Raw genomic sequence first — 20,930 nt, 5'->3', positions numbered from 1 at the left:
TCATTCGGGTTCCCCCCGCGGGGCGGGCGGCCCAAAGCGCGAGAGAAGGCGGCTAGAGCGCCGAGCCCCGGCTGGCCCGGCGACGGCGGAGGGACCGCGGGCGGGCGGCGGCCGCGCCGAGGCGCACACTGGCCGCCGGGGGGCGCCCTTCCCAGCCCGGCGCTCGCGCGCCCCGCCCCCGCCCGCGCCCCCGGGGCCCCTTTTCCAGACCGGCGCCGCCAGACGCGCCGAACCGCCTCGTCCGGCCCAGATCGGCGAGCGCTCTGCCCGCGCGGCCGCCCTCTAGACTCCGCGCGTGCTGCCCGAGCCTCCGGGCGGCGGGCCAGCCTCCCCGAGCCGCGCCGCCCCGGTCCCGCCGAGCGCGCGAAGCCCCGGGACAATGGGGCCGCGGTGTCTGCTGCTCTGGGCCGCGGGGCTCGGTCTCTGCAGCCCCCTGGTGTCGGCCGGCACCCGAGGCCCCAGAACAGGTGAGCGCGGGCCCCGGCCTTCCCTTCCCGCCCGGCCTCCGCGGGACCCCGGGGGTTCCCCCTGACCGCCCCTTCTCCGGGAGCCCGCGGCGGGCTCGGCCCGGACCTCTGCACCGACTTCTGGAGCTTGCAGGGTGTGGGAGGTGGACCAGGAGGGCTCGGGCTGTCTCGGGGAAGCCGAGGGACCTCGCTGCATTTGTTGTCACTGCGGGGCCTGTTTCTCCCAGGACCACCCCGAAAAGAAAGGGGTTTTACGTGGCTCCACCAACAGCCGATCCGGGTGTGTGTTTTTTTCCCCCCAAGATGAGGTGGAGAACCGCTCCCGCTGAAGTTTTGTTTTGTTCAAACGGCTTTTCTTGCACATTTTGAAGGCGAGGATGGGGGTGTAGAGAAAAGCCTGGTCCCATGGCCCGTTCACTGGAGAATCAGTACCTGCCGCCCCGCCGGGCGCAGACAAGGCCTTGTATCAGGGATGGTCGTGGCGCGGGGCGCCGAGTGGTCACTGCATAGCCACGAGGCGGTGGTCGGCAGGCTTTGTTTGCTTGTTCCCTAGGACCCAGTCTTCCAAGTGAGTGGGGGCAGCAATCCAGCTCCTCACAGCCGGCTTCCTCAGCCCCTGTGTGATGAAACCGTTTCCTTTTCTGATCTGCTGGGAGGTGGAGGTTTCTCACCTAGAATACAGCTATTACTGTGCCCTGCGTGTATTTTTAAGTATCAGATGCCCGAGCAAATAAATGCATTTTCCAACCTCTCCCGCTTAAAAAAAAAAAAAACAAAACAAAAAAAAAACAGGGCAGAAAAGTTGTTTTTAGCCTGGAAAGAGCCTAGATAGAAAGGGAGGGGGGAAATGCTTTTATTTCTTTATACCCATAGAACTTTGTAAGCTTTCAGACCCGCTTCTTTTATTCCACGTAGTAACAAATGCTAGCTGTTTTTCTTATTATCTGTGAGACATTGTGTACTTCGTATTGTTTTCACAACTTGGAAGGAATACAGGCAGTTGGAGACGGAGAGGTGACAAGCCCACAGAAACACTGTTTTTTTTTTTTCTCTGCTCTCCATCTTTGCTCTGGGTGAGTTTGGAGGTGATGCTTTTCAGAACACTGAGAGGCCCACATAGGAGCCCAGAGTTTTGCAGCAACTTCCGGCGTGGGTGTGGATAACATTCACATTATCTCTTGCGACATTTGGAAAAGCAGAGAACTGAAAAATTGCATATGTTGACACTGATGTCAGATATCACTTTATAGATTTTTTCTGGGATGTGCTCTTAACAGATTTTTGTTTGAGATTTGGATGGTGCGGTAGAGAGTAGGTTTATACAGAAGCTGCATCCATTGTGTCCCCTTTCTTCGCAGTGGATTCCCTAGGAAGGTCTTTGGCCTCTTGTTAGGGAGTGACGTTCAGACTGCTGTTCCCCACACTTGTTACACACATCAACCTGCTTGGTGCATGCTAAGATGCTCTTATAGATAGAGCTGAATAACATTGGCCAATTCATCAACCCTGGATTCTGGGAGCACTTTATGAGGGAGAGAAGAAAAGAAGATGAGAGAAGAAAAGGCACTCTTGTCAAGTTTGTATTCTGTGTTTAACCCTGGGCCTAGAGGCATTTTCACTACACATGGTCTCATTTCTCCCCCTCACATGTTTATCCCCTTTTGCCAATTCTGAAACTAAGTCTCAGAGACAGTGTACCTAAATTTCAAAAGGAGGAGGGGATCCTGGCTGCAAGAAATAGGTGGGACCTTGTCTTTGGAGAGTTTTAAGCCCCATAAAATCAACCAAAAATAGGTCTGCTTTTTATTATCACTGTGCAACTGCAATTCTAAACAATGTGTGTCCTAACCACCTGTATCTGATGGAAGAAGTCAAGAGACCCCAGCCATAGGAAATCCTTCCAGGACAAGCCTTGCCCACCAGTTTGAGCTTTCTCAAAGCACTCTCAGACTTGTCCCCACTCGTTCTGGCTTTTCCTGCAAAGTGGCTTTTCCACTTTGTGGGTCTGTTATCCCCCAGCAAAGATCATAAACTTCCATTTATCCCTTTGGCATCTAGAACAGATGTTCACTCAGCAGATACTTGAGAAATTCCTGAGTTCATTAACCAGTTTACATTTCTTTGTCCGAGCAGTGTAAGTGAGACTCCCTCATCAAAGCGTGTCAGTGTCCTAGAGGTGATATCTGTCAATTCTATAAAGGTCTGGAGAGTAAAAGGTGCCAGGGAGCTAATGGTGACTGTGGCAGAGGGGGTTGGGTGGGAGATTCCATGTACTGCCTTCCTACCCACAAAGTCAAGCTCAGTTCCTTAGCATAGACGGAGGTGCCCCTTCCCTTGCAGGCGGGTCCCCAGCCTCTGCCCAGCCTCCCTTATTACTGAGCCTCCATTATTACATAATCTATTACATTACCTATACTTCATCCCCCACCCTGTAGTTCCACCTCCTGGGAGCTATGCTTTCTCTAGCTTCTGTCCCCAGGCCATTCCTCTTTGGTCAGAAGGCACTTCCTACACCCCACATGTTCACATTTAATTAAAAACAGCTACTTTATGTCAAGAACCTACTCTAGCCAACAGTTTTCCTAGATACAGTACAGGCACTATTTTACTTATTCCTCTATCCACCATTTGAGTAGATGGCATCCCCATTCTACAGGTAAGAAAACTGAGGCCCTTAAATGGTTAAGTCACAAGTACAATTACAAGTGGAACTGAGATTTGACCACAGGCCTTTTTGGCTAAGTGCAGGTTTTCTCTACTGTCCACTATGATGAGGAAGCCATCCAGACCCCCCCAGCCCCTCTGACAGCAGAGAAATAATCCTGCTGTGTGTCCCAGGATCCCTGGAAAGCAGAGTCTGTGCCCTGCTGGCTTGGGAGCCCAGGTCTAGCACACAGAGGTGTTTAGTAAACGTGGATGCATCGATTGTGGTATCCTGCCTTTACTCTGAAGCAGATGATAAGGCAGTCTGTGACTCGATCTCCGTCATGAATGTGTGGATTAATTGGCTGTTACTGAGAGGCTGTGATCTTCCGCCCAACAGAAAACGAGACAGTGAAGCTGCTTGAAGCCAAGCAGGAACCTCTGAGGGTCAAGTTTCTTAGGAGTCAGCAGTTTTCTACCCCAGCATCTAAATGACTTCCTCCTCCCGCCCTCCTCACTCCCTGGCGACTGGGGCACTGTGTTCGCAGGCTGCATCCCTCCGTGTGAGGGCAGGTACTGAGGCTCTGGCTCTTCCTCAGGAGTCCTCTCACGTCATCCCCGCTGGTTGCCCTTCCAACCCTCCCTCCTTTCCAGTTCAGCATGTCTCTGCCCTCCCTTCTTCTTTCCAGCTCAGCATTTCTCTACCTTTTATGTCTAAACAGACGAGTGTGCTGTCAGCTCTAACTTGCAGTCTCTCATAGCCCTGAATTGCCTCCTGCAGCCCGCTCCCAGCCATCTGTCCGCGGCCCTTGCTGCCCCTCGCCCCGCTCCCGGGCAGGTCACCCCTGTCCTGTCCCCGCAGCAGAGGGACTCAGCTGCGCCTGAGCTGGAGTTCCGCTGAGACCCTGGAGTCCCAGGACCCTGCGTTTCTCTCGTCTCACTCTCATTCTGGACACACGTCCTTCTTTTCCCTTGAAACGCCTGCCTTCCTTCTTTCCCTTCTTTCCTTTCCTTCCTCCTCTCCCTCCTTCCTTCCTTCCTGTCTTCCTCTGCTTCGAAAATTGAGGTCAGTGTTGTTCAACACAGAGAATGTAGCCAACATTTTGTAATAACTTTAAATGGAAAGTAACCTTTCAAAACTGTATAAAAAGATTAAATTGAAATGAGTGAAAGGAACTTTTCAATGATTGCATTCAACAGTCTAAGATTGTGCGATTGAGCATGTGACACAGAAGTGCGATCTTTTCTTTGACACACACAGCCCAGCGGAGGGGCACAGAATGAAGATGTATTAGAGTTAGGGGCTGGCCCTCTATGACAGTGGGAATCCACCGGAAGAAATGAAGAGAACCACACTGGGAAATAGCATTAGTATCAAAACTAACTCTATAGATGTAAAAATAAATAAACAAAATTGAGGTAGAATCTACATAGCATAAAATTAACCATTTTTAACTTTACAGTTAGTGGTATTTAGCACATTTACAGTGTGGTACACCTACCACCTCTGTCTAGTTCCAAAACATTTTCATCAGCTCGGAAAGAAAGCCGGTCACCATCACGCACTCAGCCCCGTCCCCTGCCTCCAGCTCTTGGCAGCACCGATTTGCTCGGGGTTTACCGCTTCTGCGTATTTCCACATATGGATGGAATCATATCATGTGCAGCCTTTTGTATCTGGTGAACTGCATCCCCCTTACTGTGGGGTACTCACAGAACCCCCAGAAGGATCATCAGGAACTCCGGCCTTGGTTTACTTTTGACTAGGATGACCGTATCCAGGACTCACCGTTTTGACACTGAGAATTTTCTGTTTGTTTCCCTACTTTGTGGTTTATTTCATTCAGCCATTCACATCTCATGCTTATGCCCAAAACACATCCCAGACACATGGTATCTTTTCATCTGTAAATATATCACTATATATCCTTAGAGATAAGAACTCTTTTCTTCATGTAACCACAATGATGTTATAACACCTAAAAAAATGGAACAACAGTTTCTTAATATTGTGAACTATTCAGTCAGTTCTCTGTCTAGCCTGAGCATCCCCTAAACAGCCTCTCCCACACTGACCTTGGGATGTGTGTGCTCAGTCACGTCCCACTCTTTGTGATCCCATGGATTGTGGCTCGCCAGCTCCTCTGTCCATGGGATTCTCCAGGCAAGAAAACTGGAGTGGGTTGCCATTTCCTTCTCCAGGGGAACTTCTCAACCCCGGGGTCCAACCCAGGTCTTTCTCATTGCAGGTGGATTCTTTACCATCTGAGCCACCAGGGAAGGCCTAAGCTTGGGATGGTGCTTGGAAAAACCCATGAAGTGATGCCTCCTTTTCCTCCATCCCAAGGCATCCAGTGATGTTTTGCCACGTACCAGGCCGTTACAGGCCTTTATTTGCTTTCAAAAGAGCCTGCTTTTGGAAATAACAGGAACAATCTGAAATTTGCACTGCAGAACAAATTTATTGAACTTCAGGAAAGGACCTAATCTAATCTCATCTATTTACACTTCAAGTCTGTGGTGGATTAAGAGTCAGGTATTATGGTATTATAAAGGAGCCTTTTCCAGTATTTCCTTTTTTTGCTAACCAGCAGTAAGAACTCTAAGGAATATGCTTTACATGATGACACAGTTGCTGCCTATATGTTCAATAAATGCCCATGGACAGTCATAGTGTACGGTAATAAAAGTTTTCCCAACCAGTACGCACCTTGACCACGTGCTATGCCTTCTGACATTTTCTGCATTATTCTGTCTTTTTAAAAGCCTGTTACAGTCCTGTGCATTGATTTCATAAACACCGTCAAGTCTCTACCATTGTTTAAACACTGTTGTAGCAGATGTAGCATGCTGTTCTGCCGTCAGCAGAACTGAAGCTTATCTGGCGTTACGAGAAGAGTTCTGCTTTCCAGGAAGTGCTGTTTATGACAGTCTCTATCATCTCTAGAACATAGTTTGCTTGAGTTCGGGTTTACAAGCTGCAGTAGGACTTGGGTGGGGTAACACTTGGTTCTGGGGAAATTGGTGATCATAAACATCCTTTACTGTAAATTAGTTTTCCTGTCAGCTCGTCATCTGTCAGCTCAGCATCTTGTAGAGAGCGCTATCCGGTATCCCCACGCCTGGAGCTCAGAGCCTGTCCTTCCGGGTGGAGAACGGGCCTGGAGGAATGGGGAGAGCCAGGGTCAGAGTCTTCCCAGGGACCCTGCTGGTCTTCTGACCCCACGAGTTGAGTCGGGCCCTGGCCTTCAGGAAAGGCCCCCACACACATTTCAGTGCCTGCCGTGGTGCTGGGTACTCTGGTGTTTACATTTCTGGTTGGCCTTGCTTCCTGTAACCCCTGAGCCCCTGGCTTCCCCCCAGGTTTGCTTCGCGATGCTCTCTGCAGAATCCCTGCTCCAGAGGGTGGGAGGGGCGGGGGCCGCCTCATCTTCACTCTGCAGTCAGGGCTTAGCTTACTCTGATTCTGGCTTTTCCTCAGCAGAGCTTTTTGTTCATTTGCTTGCTCACTCACTTGCTTCTGCCTCACCTGAGACAGTGTTTTAGACATCTCTTTCTCTGTGTCATCCTGAACGTGTCTTACTGCATCCATCCTGTCTGTCTGAACTGGTTGTTGGCATGGGGTTGGTGTGTTGCCAAGGTCAGCAGGACTTGTGATTCCCAGGCAATAGCCGTGCACATCATCAACGGAACTCACTCGGGGCCGGGTCCCACCTGCCATCTATAGTTCCGAAGAGTGGGCAGATTCATTTGTTTGGTGAAATGCTAGAGAAGAAAAACATACTCTTTCAGGAATAGGTCCTGAATTCACAACTTTTTTGAAGAGACAGGGTAAGTGGTGTTCAGAGAGCATGAGCTTTAGAACCAGGCAGATGTGGTTCAGTTGCCGGCTCCTCCACTTTCTATGTGTGGCGTGTTGGATTAGTTACTCAGCCTCTCTGTGCATCCATGTTGTCTGTAAAATAGGCGCTATCACGCTTATCTCATAAAAATACTAGAGTTACGTGAGGTAGGGTAAGTGAAATATCAAGCACAAAGTGCTCAGCAAATGTGTTCTTCCTGTCCACGCCCCTCCACAGTCCAGAAACGCCCTGGAAGGACTGGTATCACATGAGTTCTCTCAGTGTAAAGCTGTGTTCACACAAACACTCAAGGACCTTTGCCCCTTCAAAACTAAGACGGAACAGAAACGAAAGCGAAAACTGTTGTCTTTAGTTTTTGGTGGCTAGTAAATGTGCATAAAGTGTTTTTCTTCTTTTATTTTTCACTTTTCATTATGGAAATTTTCAAAGATACCCAAAGTGGGCAGTATAATTACCCCCTGTATGCTTTATCTGTATCCTCACTTTTCTCCTCTCCAAATGGACAATTTTAAAGCACATCCCAGACACATGGTATCTTTTCATCTGTAAATATATCACTATATATCCTTAGAGATAAGAACTCTTTTCTTCATGTAACCACAATGACGTTATAACACCTAAAAAAATGGAACAACAGTTTCTTAATATTGTGAACTATTCAGTCAGTGTTTACATTTCACTGATTGTCTCATAAATGCTTTTTCGGTTGGTTTATTTGAATCAGGATCAAATGAGGTCTGCTGTTGCATTAGGTTGACATATCCTTAAGTCTCTTTTAATCTGTAATGGTTTTCCCTCTCTTCTTTTTCAAGGCTCTGTGTCAGAGAAACTGGGTCATTCCTCTTCTAGACTTTCCTAATTACATTCTGGGCCTATCCGGCGGGGGTATTCAAATGCCCTTCTCTCCTATGCGTTTTCTGTAATGTGGTCCATTTGGAGGCTTAACCTGATTTATTTGATTTTTCTCCAAGACTGCCTGACCTAGTGGTATTGTGTACACACCTGTTACATCACCTGTTTGTTTGTTCGTTTTGAATTTATTTCGCTGCACCAGCCTCAGTTATAGCATATGGGATATAGTGCCTTGTCCAGAGATTGAACCCAGGTCCCCTGCATTGAGAGCGCAGATCCTAGCCCCTGGACCACCAGGGAAGTCCCGTCTCTCTTTTTGAGATCTTAAGGTTGCGCAGTGGACTCAGGTGTTGTCAGGGGACCCAGTTATTAGAGAGTTTCTATCACCTATCCTTTCACCTCACGTTCTTTAAGAGACTGATGATAATTGGACTAAATCTTATTTCACTGAGCACTTCAAGATGCATTTCTCAATCTGTCATTGTTTCTGTGTTTATAAGCTGGGATTGTTTTATGAAGTAGAAGTTTCCTTCATTGACTGTTTGGCTTCCCCAAAATATTTTCAATATAGAAAAGGCACGATAAATGCTGCATCTGGCCTTTATTTACCAATTTTCATACTGGATCGCCTCGTTTCCTCCAAAAGTGACCGAAAAAGGTTTTGTTTTCCCTGAAGCATAATTATGAACTCATCACTTCAGTTCATCACTCAGTCATGTCCGACTCTTTGCGACCCCATGGACTGCAACACAGCAGGCCTCCCTGTCCATCACCAACTCCTGGAGTTTACTCAAACTCATGTCCATTGAGTCAGTGATGCCATCCAACCATCTCATCCTCTGTCACCCCCTTCTCCTCCTGCCTTCAATCTTTCCCAGCATCAGGGTCTTTTCAAATGAGTCAGCTCTTCGCATCAGGTGGCCAAAGTATTGGAGTTTCAGCTTCGGCATCAGTCCTTCCAGTGAACATTCAGGACTGATTTCCTTTGGGATGAACAGGTCAGATCTCCTTTCTGTCCAAGAGACTCTCAAGAGTCTTCCTCAACACCAACAGTTCAAAAGCATCAGTTCTTCGGTGCTCAGGTTTCTTTATAGTCCAACTCTCACATCCATACATGACTACTAGAAAAACCATAGCTTTGACTAGATGGACCTTTGTTGGCAAAGTAATGTCTCTGCTTTTTAATAAGCTGTCTAGCTTGGTCAGAACTTTTTTCCCAAGGAGCAAGCGTCTTTTAATTTCATGGCTGCAGTCACCATCTGCAGTGATTTTGGAGCCCCCCAAAAAAATAAAGCCTGTCACTGCTTCCATTGTTTCCCCATCTATTTGCCATGACATAATGGGACCAGAGAGTTCCAGAAAAATGTCTATTTCTACTTTATTGACTATGCCAAAGCCTTTGACTGTGTGTATCATAATAAACTGTGGAAAATTCTTTAAGAGATGGGAATACCAGACCACCTGACCTACCTCTTGAGAAATCTGTATGCAGGTCAGGTAGCAACAGTTAGAACTGGACATGGAACAGACTGGTTCCAAATAGGGAAAGGAGTACATCAAGGCTGTATATTGTCACCCTGCTTATTTAACTTACATGCAGAGTACATCATGAGAAATGCTGGGCTGGATGAAGCACAAGCTGGAATCAAGATTACCAGAAAAAATATCAATAACCTCAGATATGCAGATGACACCACCCTTATGGCAGAAAGTGAAGAGGAACTAAAGAGCCTCTTGATGAAAGTGAAAGAGGAGAGTGAAAAAGTTGGCTTAAAGCTCAATATTCAGAAAACAAAGATGGCATCCAGTCCCATCACTTCATGGCAAATAGATGGAAAAACATTAGGAACAATGGCAGACTTTATTTTTTTGGGCTCCAAAATCACTGCAAATGGTAACCTCAGCCATGAAATTAAAAGACACTTACTCCTAGGAAGAAAAGTTATGACCAACCTAGACAGCATATTAAAAAGCAGAGACATTACTTTGCCAACAAAGGTCTGTCTAGTCAAGGCTATGGTTTTTCCAGTAGTCATGTATGGATGTGAGAGTTGGACTATAAAGAAAGGTGAGCACCGAAGAATTGATACTTTTGAACTGTGGTGTTGGAAAAGACTATTGAGAGTCCCTTGGACTGCAAGGAGATCCAACCAGTCCATCCTAAAGAAATCGGTTCTGAATATTCATTCGAAGGACTGATGCTGAAGCTGAAACTCCAATACTTTGGCCACTTGATGCAAAGAGCTGACTCATTTGAAAAGACCCTGATGCTGGGAAAGATTGAGGGCAGGAGGAGAAGGGGACAACAGAGGATGAGATGGTTGGATGGCATCACTGACTCAATGGACATGAGTTTGAGTAAATTCTGGGAGTTGGTGATGGACAGGGAAGCCTGCCGTGCTACAGTCCATGGGGTCGCAAAGAGTTGGACATGACTGAGTGACTGAACTGAACTGACTGAATGACACCAGATGCCATGATCTTAGTTTTCTGGATGTTGAGTTTTAAGCTGGCTTTTTCACTCTTCTGTTTCACTTTCATCAAGAGGCTCTTCAGTTCTTCACTTTCTGCCATAAGGGTGGTGTCATCTGCATATCTGGGGTTATTGATATTTCTCCCAGCAATCTCAATTCCAGCTTCTGCTTCATCTAGTCCAGCATTTTCATGATCTGCATATAAGTTAAATAAGCAGGGTGACAGTATACAGCCGTGACATACTCCTTTCCCAATTTAGAACCAGTCTCTTGTTCCATGTCCAGTTCTAACTGTTGCTTCTTGACCTGCACACAGATTTCTGGAGGCAGGTCAGGTGGCCTGGTATTCCCATCTCCTAAAGAATTTTCCACAGTTTGTTGTGATCCACACAGTCAAAGGCTTTGGCATAGTCAATAAAGCAGAAGTAGATGTTTTTCTGGAACTCTTGCTTTTTCGATGATCCAACAGATGTTGGCAATTTGATCTCTGGTTCCTCTGCCTTTTCTAATAGATCTTAACAAATATGACATTTCTCCCATGTTTCCATGCATTTCTGTCATTATTCTCTTAATGATCTTTGGCCCCTGGGAAGGGCCCTTGGACTGACTTCAGAGTCTTTCTGACTTGACCCTGATGTTCTTTGAAGACATTCAAGGCTCATCTTGTGCATTTCCTCCCCCAGATCTGGAACCAGCAGTTGCTTTAAGGAGCACTTCTTTTCATGATGCTTGGTTCCATCTGAGACCATGGAGTATCCCACTCACGTTGTTTTCTGCCTGGAGTTAGTATGTTTCCATCATTCTTCCATCACCCCTTTCTCTTTAGCCTGTAGTGTCAAGTCACTGGTGGAGAAGTGCAGGGTACAGCTATCCTTCTCTGTGAATGTAGGCAAGGCCCTGGGATTTCTGGTTTCTTAACCCACCAAGGGTGAGCCCTCTAGGCCAGAGCTCTGAGTCAGAACTGAAGCTGGCATATTCTTGGAGGCTGACGTGGTATAAATTCCAGGATCATGAGGGACCTTGAGAGAACATCTGGGTACCACTTTGCTTCTAGGCCACATCTTGTCAAAGAAAAAGCAGCCGTTCTTGACTTATGATTTCTAAAAGTCTCCAGAGTTAGAGAGTCCACATTTAAACTCACTAGCAATATTCTATGTTCAACAATCAAAATTACTCTAGAGCCATTTCAAGAAACCTAAGTTAAGTGAAACTTTTGCAACAAATATGAGGATCAATTTTAGGACCTGTCCTAGTTTTTTTTTTTTTTTTTCTTTAAGCCATAACTTACCAATAAAAACACAGATGGTTACAGTAGTTTTTGGTCCACTGACAGGCACTTTCTCCTTGACCTAGGTCTAAAGGAAAAGCAAGATTCCCAAACTCAAATTTCAGCCCAAGGGGCACAAGCTAGTTGGATTTATCTAATCACCTGGAATTGGTTTTGTTCTCTTTAATGCTGGTGTATGGCTAAATAAACAAAATTTGCTGACATCCTGTAATCTCATAAAGGCCAAAATATCAAAACCTGTGGTGGCAAGAAAAGGTGACACCTTAGGCAATGAGATCTAATCAAGGGATTATGCATTCTTCCTGGGTTCCAGCCTATAAAAATGTCATGTTCGAGTGGGTATAAAGTTTCTGTCATCAACACCATACTGCCGAAGAAGGCCAAGCCAGGGAAGAAATTTTTGAAAACAAATACTGATTCCCAAAGTGTTGGGTTGGCCATAAAGTTCATTCGGGGTTTTTCCATGCGTTATTACAGAAAAAGCCAAACGAAATTTTTGGCCACCCAAGACTAGCTACAGAGCAAAGCCTAATTAATGACAGTTTTTATTTTCAGGCCAAGTGACAGCATCTAGGAGTTGAGTTGTGCGTGCTCAGTAGTTTTCCAGGTGTCACCCCTCTAGGTCACATCTGGACGCTTAGGTGGCTTGCACGCATGCACTCTTCTCCCCTCTATACATGACATGACGAGTCCTCAGTCTGGCCAGGCCCCCAGAGGGCTTTCTGCAGCAGAAAGTCATGTTCTTTTAAGGTTCCTGTGGGTCGGCACTTTTAGGGACACATATCTTTGTGGTCTTAAAGTCCCAGAACTCTTTCATTTCTTTTCTTCCACTTTCCACACATCCATGACTTCGAGGGTAGCCTCACTTCCCACAGGGGCTGTTGCACCAGGGCCTGGTTCCCATGTGACCAGATCAAGACACACAGAGCGAATAAGATGCATCGCAAGAGGAGGGAGGGGATCCTTGAGGAAGAGGTTGTGAATTTGAAATTTGATTTACATCTCTGAGTACTGGGGCTCCATACCTTACAGCCTCTTCATGTCCCTCATCACATTGAAAAACTAAACACGGTTATATGTTGAGGGAGGGAAGAGGAACACGGATTCCATTTTAATTTTTTTGCTTTTTTTTTTTGCTCTCAAAACAGTTGAGAGCAGAAAACAAACCACACTGAAGTGATGGGGAAGGATAATAATTTCTTACACTGGTTAATTTTTGAAGTTTACAAAGTGAACATATATCCTTATTTCATGTGTGATGGATGCTCCAAGCTGCCAGATTTGTAGGCCAGACAGGTATTGGATCTTCCCGTTTCAACGATCCTGAGACTGAGTTCAGAGGAGGTAAGTGACTCCTGGTAGAGCCAGTTGTTGTTTGTTGTCGTTCAGTCACTCAGTCGTGTCTGATTCTTTGCAACCCCACGGACTGTAGCCCTCCAGGCCCCTCTGTCCATGGGATTTCCCAGGCAGGAATACTGGAGTGGGTTGCCATTTCCTACTCCAGGGGATCTTTCTGACTCCGGGATCAAACCTGCGTCATCTGTATTGCAGGTGACTTCTTTACCGCTGAGCCATCAGGGTACAGCCAGCATCAGAATGCAAATCTATCATTAAAAGCCAATTTAAGGACCATACCTGCTACCTGTGGGGCAGGGTACTAGAGAGACTTGGAGATTAAGTAGGAACTATTTCCCACCCTTGGGGAACAACCTCGATATCTATGTACACTCAGGCTCATCACTGCAGTTTTTTGTTCTTCCCGTGGGACAGATCAATTCTTTATCCTCAGGGGACCCATTCATGCTCTTGCTGAGGTCATCTGACCTCAGGCTTTTGGTACCAGGCCCTGTTCCACTGTGTATCATTTGGTGCCATTCCAGGTTTGCTCTTCATTTTGGAAATAGATGCCAATTTATTGTGTTTTATTTTGTAGTTCTAGAAGTTCCATTGGTTGGTTTCATTGCTATTTTCTATTTCTTCATTCATTTCAATGAAATCTTTCTCTTCCCTCATTGAGCGTAGTTGTAGCACACCCTTTAAAATCCTTATCTGCTAGTTCTAACATCTGAGCCATCTTGGGATTGGTTTCCATTGATTGTCCTTTTCTCTTGAGACTGGGTCACACCTTCCTGATTCTCTTTATAGCGAATGATTTTTAATTGTATGGTGAACATTATCCTGCTGTAAACATTCAAGATTTTGTCTTATTTCTCTGAGTGTTGCTGTTTTTGCTTGAGCAGTCAGTTAATTTGGTTGAACTCAAACTGCAAACATTTCCTCTTGAGCAAAAAAGCTCAAACAGCACTTCCATTCTTTTAAGTCCAGCAGAGCAGCTTCACATCTCCCCTGAGTGTGCCCCAGACCTGGGGCAGAATTTACACTGGAATCTGCAGCTCTCCTTTCCCCCTCCGACTTGCTCTTTTCTGGGATTCTTTCCTAGTTTCCAATGACTGTGGTTGCCCTGAACACTGTCCTCTAGTTCTTCAGGCCACAGAGACTATGAGTTTTCTATTTGAGTTTCAGCCGTCTTTCACGGCTCTGACTTTGGCCTCCTCTCAAGCTAAAAGCCACTGAAAGCCAGAAACCCACCAGTTGCCATCTTTTCTTTCAAGACCCATCCCTCCCCTCCCCAACACAATGGTGAACCTACATAATTTCAGGTCATTGATTTGGGGGAGGAAAGGAATCCAGTGTCTGTAATTTTTGTCTAGGGGATGGTTGGGTCTGGTAAGGACCTTCCAGAAGCAGCACTATCTCTTTTACTGCATCATGCTTTTCTGTGTAAGTTTTTGTTTGCAGGAAGGTTCCACTACTGAAAAATAAAACTGAAAGCAGGAAAATTCACTGTACTTACCTAATTTCCAGCCAGTTCTCATTCCCCTGACCTCACTTCTAAGTGGCACGTGTGTCCAGCCTTTGTGGTAATCGCCCCCAGGGATAGAAGCCTCATCCTTTTCCCCCTGTGGTTTCTGTCCCCACTCTTCAGCTCCCCAAAGCCCAACAAAAGCTCTCTGCCCAAGTCTCCTCAGTGACAGAATGACAGTGCAACTCCCGGGAAGCAAAAGCTGGTTGAGTTCCAGCAGATAAATGCTGCATTTCTGTGATGAACTTTCCACTGGATGTTTTGGTGGATAAAGGAAGGATGTTTGCAGCAGAGCCTTTATGGTGATTTCTGGTTGACACTCAAAAGAGCCTGCTGGCCTGGCATCTGCCTGGATGCATGTGGCATTTTGGAACTGAGCTGAGGGAGACGCTGACCTAGAACTGGTGCTGCTCCACTGACCTACTGAGGAGGGAGACAGGGAAGATGACTCAAGTGGTAGGTGCCTCGCGGTTTTATTAGACAGCAACCTGAGGGACTGCGGCTTGGACCCAAAGATGATGAGAGATATGGGACATTCTACTGTGTAAACAAGCTGAAGCTAGTAAAGAAGAGCTTCTATCACCTGGATAACTGTCATGGAAATTGGGTCCCCTCAGTCTTGCTCACTGAGCAGGCAATGGTACCCCACTCCAGTACTCTTGCCTGGAAAATCCCATGGACGGAGGAGCCTGGCGGGCTGCAGTCCATGGGGTCGCTAAGAGTCAGACTCAACTGAGGGACTTCATTTTCACTTTTCACGTTCATGCACTGGAGAAGGAAATGGCAACCCACTCCAGTGTTCTTGCCTGGAGAACCCCAGGGACGGGGAAGCCTGGTGGGCTGCCGTCTATGGGGTCACCCAGAGTTGGACACGACTGAAGCGACTTAGCAGCAGCAGCAGCCGGAGCAATCTTGCTCAAAGTCACCTCTAGTTCCATAAGCTTTAAGATGTTCCCTCAACTTTCTGTGTTGATTTTTCCATGAGGGAGAATGGATCTCAAGGGGTGGCCACAAACCAAATGGAGGGGGGAAAAAAGTATACCTGCAGGCCTATGGAGGAAAGAGAAGTCACAGAGCCTAGGATGATTTGTTTATATAGACAGTGACTCGCATAGAAAAGAAGTCACGGATTTTTCCTTTCACATCAGCCTGTACTCAGCCTCTCCTGATATCTGCAGGAGAGATCTCTGAAAGCCTGTGGTTCACCTCATCTCTCCGAGGAGCAGAGCTTGAGAAGCATTTGCTTGTGCCAGAACAAGATGTGGTACATTATCTTGAGTTAGCTAATTCCCTGGTGAAGTCTGGGCTTCCCTGGTGGCTCAGTGATAATGAATCCACCCACCCGTGCAGGAGACTCGGGTTCGATCCCTGGGTCGGGAAGATCCCCTAGAGAAGGAGAATGGCAACCCACTCCATTATTCTTGCCTGGGAAATCCCCAAGGACAGAGGAGCCTGGTGGGCTAGAGCCCGTGGGGTTGCAGAGAGCCAGATGCAATGGAGCACACACACACAGATAACGTCTGTCATCCACTTGAGTGTCACCTGCTCTTTACCACTGACTCTCCCAGGAGGAAGACCAAAAGCAAAAGTCAAATGTACTCTCTCCTTTGTCCGCTTTTGCCTTTTTAATTAATTTAAGAATGTTTTACTTTTCAGAGTCAGAAGCGACAAACGGTACTCTGGGTCCCCGGTCTTTCTTTCTCAGGAATCACGATGACGGATATGAACTAATCCCACTGCACGATGGCGAGGACTCGAGTGAAGGTGAATTCACAGAAGGCAGATTAAGCTCAGGCAACAGAAGCAGCCCTCCTCAAAAGTCATCCCTTCCGTTTATCTCCAGTGCTGCCTCGGGATATCTGACCAGCGCCTGGCTGACTGTCTTTGTCCCCTCGGTCTACACGGGCGTGTTCCTCGTCAGCCTCCCCCTGAACGTCGTGGCCGCGCTGGTGTTCGTCCTGAAGATGAAGGTCAAGAAGCCGGCCGTGGTGTACATGCTGCACTTGGCCGTGGCAGACGTGCTCTTCGTGTGTGTGCTTCCGTTCAAGATCAGCTACTACTTCTCCGGAAGCGACTGGAGGTTCGGGTCGGCCCTGTGCCGCTTCGTCACGGCGGCCTTCTACGGGAACATGTACGCCTCCATCATGCTCATGACGGCCATCAGCGTCGACCGCTTCCTGGCCGTGGTGTACCCCATCCAGTCGCTCTCCTGGCGGACCCTGGGGCGCGCTTCCTTCGTCTGCCTGGCCATCTGGGCCATGGCCATCGCGGGCGTGGTGCCTCTCCTGCTGCAGGAGCAGGCCGCCCGGGTGCCGGCGCTCAACATCACCACCTGCCACGACGTGCTCAACCAGACGCTGCTGGAAGGCTACTACTCCTACTACTTCTCCGCCTTCGCCGCCGTCTTCTTCTTCCTGCCGCTGTTTCTGTCCACAGTCTGCTACGTGTCCATCATCCGATGCCTCAGCTCTTCCAAGGTTGCCAACCAGAGCAAGAAGTCGCGGGCTTTGCTCCTGTCCGCGGCTGTCTTCTGCGTCTTCATCCTTTGCTTCGGACCCACAAACGTCCTTCTGCTTCTCCACTACGCCTTCCTTTCCCCGGATTCCGTGACAGAGGCTGCCTACTTTGCCTACCTCCTCTGTGTCTGTGTCAGCAGCATAAGCTGTTGCATCGACCCCTTGATATACTACTATGCCTCCTCGGAATGCCAGAGGCACCTCTCGGCGATCTTATGCTGCAAGCAAAGTGCAGATCCCAGCAGCTGTAACAGCAGCGGGCAGCTGATGCCAAGTAAACTGGACACCTGCTCCACCAACCTGAGTAGCAGCCTGTACAAAAAGCTCTTAACTTAGGAAAAGGGACCGGCAGTCACTTAAAAGGGAAATGTTAAAAAAGCAAATCACCTGAGGATTCGACTTCATCCCTGACAAAAAAAAAGTATTTCCTTTACCATCCAAAACAAACGTGTGATTTACATGTCTCCCTACGAAAGCTTGTATATTTGTTAGTTACAGACAAAAGTAACAGGAGTAGAAAACATTATTCCAAGAGAGTATTGCCAGTGTTACCACAAGAACTAGACATCTCTTTTCATATATTTACATGACTTATTATAGATGTATAGTGTGAATTTATACACATGTACTTATATCCTTTGCAGTACAGTATAGAATAGGCACTTTGAAACCCTCTCTTTTATCACCAGAGACTATGGAAATAAACTCTGATTTTCTGATTTAACGTGCAAAGTTTAGGTCGGAACATCTGAAGAAGCCCATCAGTAGTGAGAGATTCTACAGTCTGGACTTGCACAGCTTTTGCAAATAAATGTATTTTTAAATTGTTCAACAGCAATGTTTAAATTGTTGAGGAATGAGACTTAGTACTAGCTGTGTGTAGAGAAAGTTCTTTTGTTTTTCTTGTTAAATAGATTAAAGTTTGAATTCTTAAAATTATTAAAGCGGATGAAAACAGATGATGCGGGTAGCATTTTTGCTGCTTTACACACCACCTGTGTGAACTGAGAATGAACAGAAGTCCCACCAGTGACCTGAGGTTGGCTTTCAAAGCGACCTGCTCCCCTCCCCCAGATGAAGGGCTCCGGGCGGTAGACACAAGACCGGGCCACGTGTTTGCTGTCCTCTGCTGGGATTCCCTCAAGGATTGGCCGTGAGCTTACCATGTTTATTAGAAGTTGGTGGAGTAGGATGTGCCATCCCAAGAGACAATGAATGTAAAAGACTTCTCTGTCTCTGTTAAGAATGGAGAAAGAAGGCATGTTTGCTTTCAGCAGTTAGGCTGCAAGGGTCACTGTCAACTGGAAGCAGCTATATAGCAATCATGGACAGTCATCGTGTGCTCTAGGCACGCATGCGTGCTGGGCAAACACAGTTGAGTCAGACTGAAACCTACTCTCGAGAATAACAAAGTGGACCGACACGTGGAGTGCGACAAGTGTTAAAGAAATGCATCAGTATGTAAAGAGGTGCTTTTAGCCAGATGTCACCAAGCAAGTTCCACATAATCAAGCCTGGCTGGTGAAGAACTTTGAACATTTGGGTTACTGCTTCCTGTGGTTATAACTTGAGAGGAAAACATAATATATTACAAGAAGCATGTTTTTAAAAATAGGTCCTTCAGTAACAGAATATGAAAATTTTTATTACAGTGTTATTCAAGCAAGATAATTATAAATTCTGTATATAATATAATCAGTCTATGTATCAACATGAAAGCAAAGTTATACATAAAAGAGATTGAAAAAATAAACTAAAACATCAACTAAGGATAAAAAGGAAGTCCTTCAAAAAAAAAAGTGCTTCAGTCTGACTTAATTAGACACTATTTACAAATGTTTTGTTCAGTACCTACTCAAATCAGATTTTTTAAAAAGCATTAATTATGTCAGAAATGGCAGAAGAAATGGAATTGACTTTGAAATCTAGGCAAATGGTCTCCATTTTTTCCATTCACTTTTCTTAAGAGTTAATGAAATGGCTTTAAAAGCCATTTTTTAACCCTATGATGAGTATCAAGTACAGAATATCCTCGTGTATTTAGCAAAATAATTAAAAATAATGTTGATATATAACTTTTTTCCTTATGAAAAAATGTTGGCATTTTAAACAAACAAAAAGAATAGAAAACTAAGACAAATGCTTACCTATTTAAAAAAAACTGTTTCCAAATTCCATTGAATAATTTACATAAAAATATGTATTGTAAAGTAAGTAAAAGTTAACATTGTTTTTATTAATTTAGTTATTGTCTTCATTTTATCTAACTTAGCGATAGATATACTGTCACTGTTTATTCTGAAATGCATCTGACTTAATATTGAAATGTTTATATTGAAATGCATCTGACTTAATAAGACCCATTACTGTATTATATAAGACCCATTACTGTATTATCAGTATGTACTTATAAAATATTACATCACTGTTTTTATGTTCTTTTTAAAAAATGTGTATAACCTCTATTAATAAACCTGAAGGTTTGCTTGATATCTGTTTGGAATAGAATTTTATTGTGTCTTTAGAGCCTGGCAGGAAGGCCAGTCTAAGGATTTAGCTGTTGTTTGTTGTTTAGTCAAGAAGTGGCCCCGTGGACTGTGGCCCATCAGACCCCACTGTCCATCAAACCCATGTCTCGTGCACTGGCAGGCGGATTCTTTACCACTCAGCCACCAGGGAAGCCATTAATGAAGAGATGATTTGCAGAGGTGTGGGCCAGGCTTAAGGGGCTTCCCAGGTGACGCTAGTGATAAAGAGCCTGCCTACCAGCGCAGGAGACATAAGAGACTGGGCTCAATCCCTAGGTTGGGAAGATCCCCTGGAGGAGGGCATGGTAACCCACTCCAGTGTTCTTGCCTGGAGAATTCCATGGACAGAAGAGCCTGGGGGGCTACAGTCTGTGGGGTCACACAGAGTCAGACACCACTGAAGTGACTTAGCACACACACAGCCAGGGTTAAGGGGACCAAGAGCTGCTGAAGAGCCCAGGGACAAGCAGTTAAGGCAAGCTCTTACACCCCAGGCCCAAAGCAGGTGGAGGGGGATACACAGACATTCTCTCCCCACACCCTGACCTCTGTTGGTGCCTCCCATTGCTCCTGATTTGAACCTACAGCCCAAGGTCAAGGGAACCTGGATGATGTAGCCCATAAAGGTGAGTTTCTTGGGGCACAGAGAATGGAACTGGAAGGGAAAAAGAAAAGTACAATTTCTACCAAAAGCTTTGGTAGTTAATTACAAAGCTTTGTGTCTTTTTTTTTTTTTTTTAAATCCCTCCTTAGGAAAATTTAAGGTTATATCAGTGGGAATATGTTTGGATTCCCGGGTTATGAGATCGTGGATAGAGTCTGCAGTTCTTTCCTAGTGAAGAGAGAAACCAACATCAGAGGATATATAGGTTGAAACTTAAGGAAGGGTTGCTCTTGAGTAACAGTCCTTTGCTGTCCAACACTCCCTGGGGCAGAGGGCGGAGGAGGAATTAAAAGCAAAATTATAAGTACCTAGGAGAGCTGAAAGTCAACCCCAAATTCCGATAATGTATTTCTAAGTGCATAGTCAACAGAAAAGTTATTTCAACTAACAAGAGTTATGTCAGCACACAGCATTTGTAAGTTAACACATGAACTTAAGTTCCTGAGGCCTGGAATCTGCATAGTATTTTAGGAATGGATCTATTGAATGAAGTCAGCTCAGGTCACGGTCACCAGAAAATGGGATCCGTCCTCAAACCAGTGGATGACCTTTAAGCTCTTCCATTGTCATTTTTAAAAATATGCTTGAGACCAAAAACATTTGAATTTTCTTAACCCCCCAAAATATGTTTTTTCCACCAAGTCAAAAATAGGATTTTAAAGGAAGTGGAATACTTGACTGTTAAATATACACAAGGAAAATTTGAGGTTACAGTTCTTAATTTAAGAAATGAAGAGAAATGTCAGTGTGTCCTTCAGGAAGTCTTAAGCTA

General features: G+C 45.9%; 1 protein-coding gene across 1 annotated transcript; it reads left to right on the top strand.

The window, feature by feature from the left end:
• The first annotated feature begins 301 nt into the window (after positions 1–301).
• On the top strand, positions 302–19,456 carry F2R (coagulation factor II thrombin receptor). The gene is made up of 2 exons (XM_061158140.1): positions 302–467; positions 16,107–19,456. Exons 1-2 carry the CDS (start codon positions 380–382, stop codon positions 17,300–17,302), a joined length of 1,284 nt encoding a protein of 427 aa, XP_061014123.1. The 5' UTR covers positions 302–379; the 3' UTR covers positions 17,303–19,456.
• Positions 19,457–20,930: the final 1,474 nt, after the last annotated feature.

Source organism: Dama dama, chromosome 12 (genome assembly GCF_033118175.1).
Source record: "Dama dama isolate Ldn47 chromosome 12, ASM3311817v1, whole genome shotgun sequence".
Lineage (NCBI taxonomy): Eukaryota > Metazoa > Chordata > Mammalia > Artiodactyla > Cervidae > Dama > Dama dama.
This window is presented reverse-complemented; position numbering and strand designations above follow the sequence as displayed.

Excerpts from the sequence above, each read along its gene's own strand:
- F2R (XM_061158140.1), top strand. The coding sequence starts at position 380 with ATGGGGCCGCGGTGTCTGCTGCTCTGGGCCGCGGGGCTCGGTCTCTGC. Across the intron at positions 468-16,106 it reads CACCCGAGGCCCCAGAACAG|AGTCAGAAGCGACAAACGGT; the intron begins GTGAGCGCGGGC and ends TTTACTTTTCAG.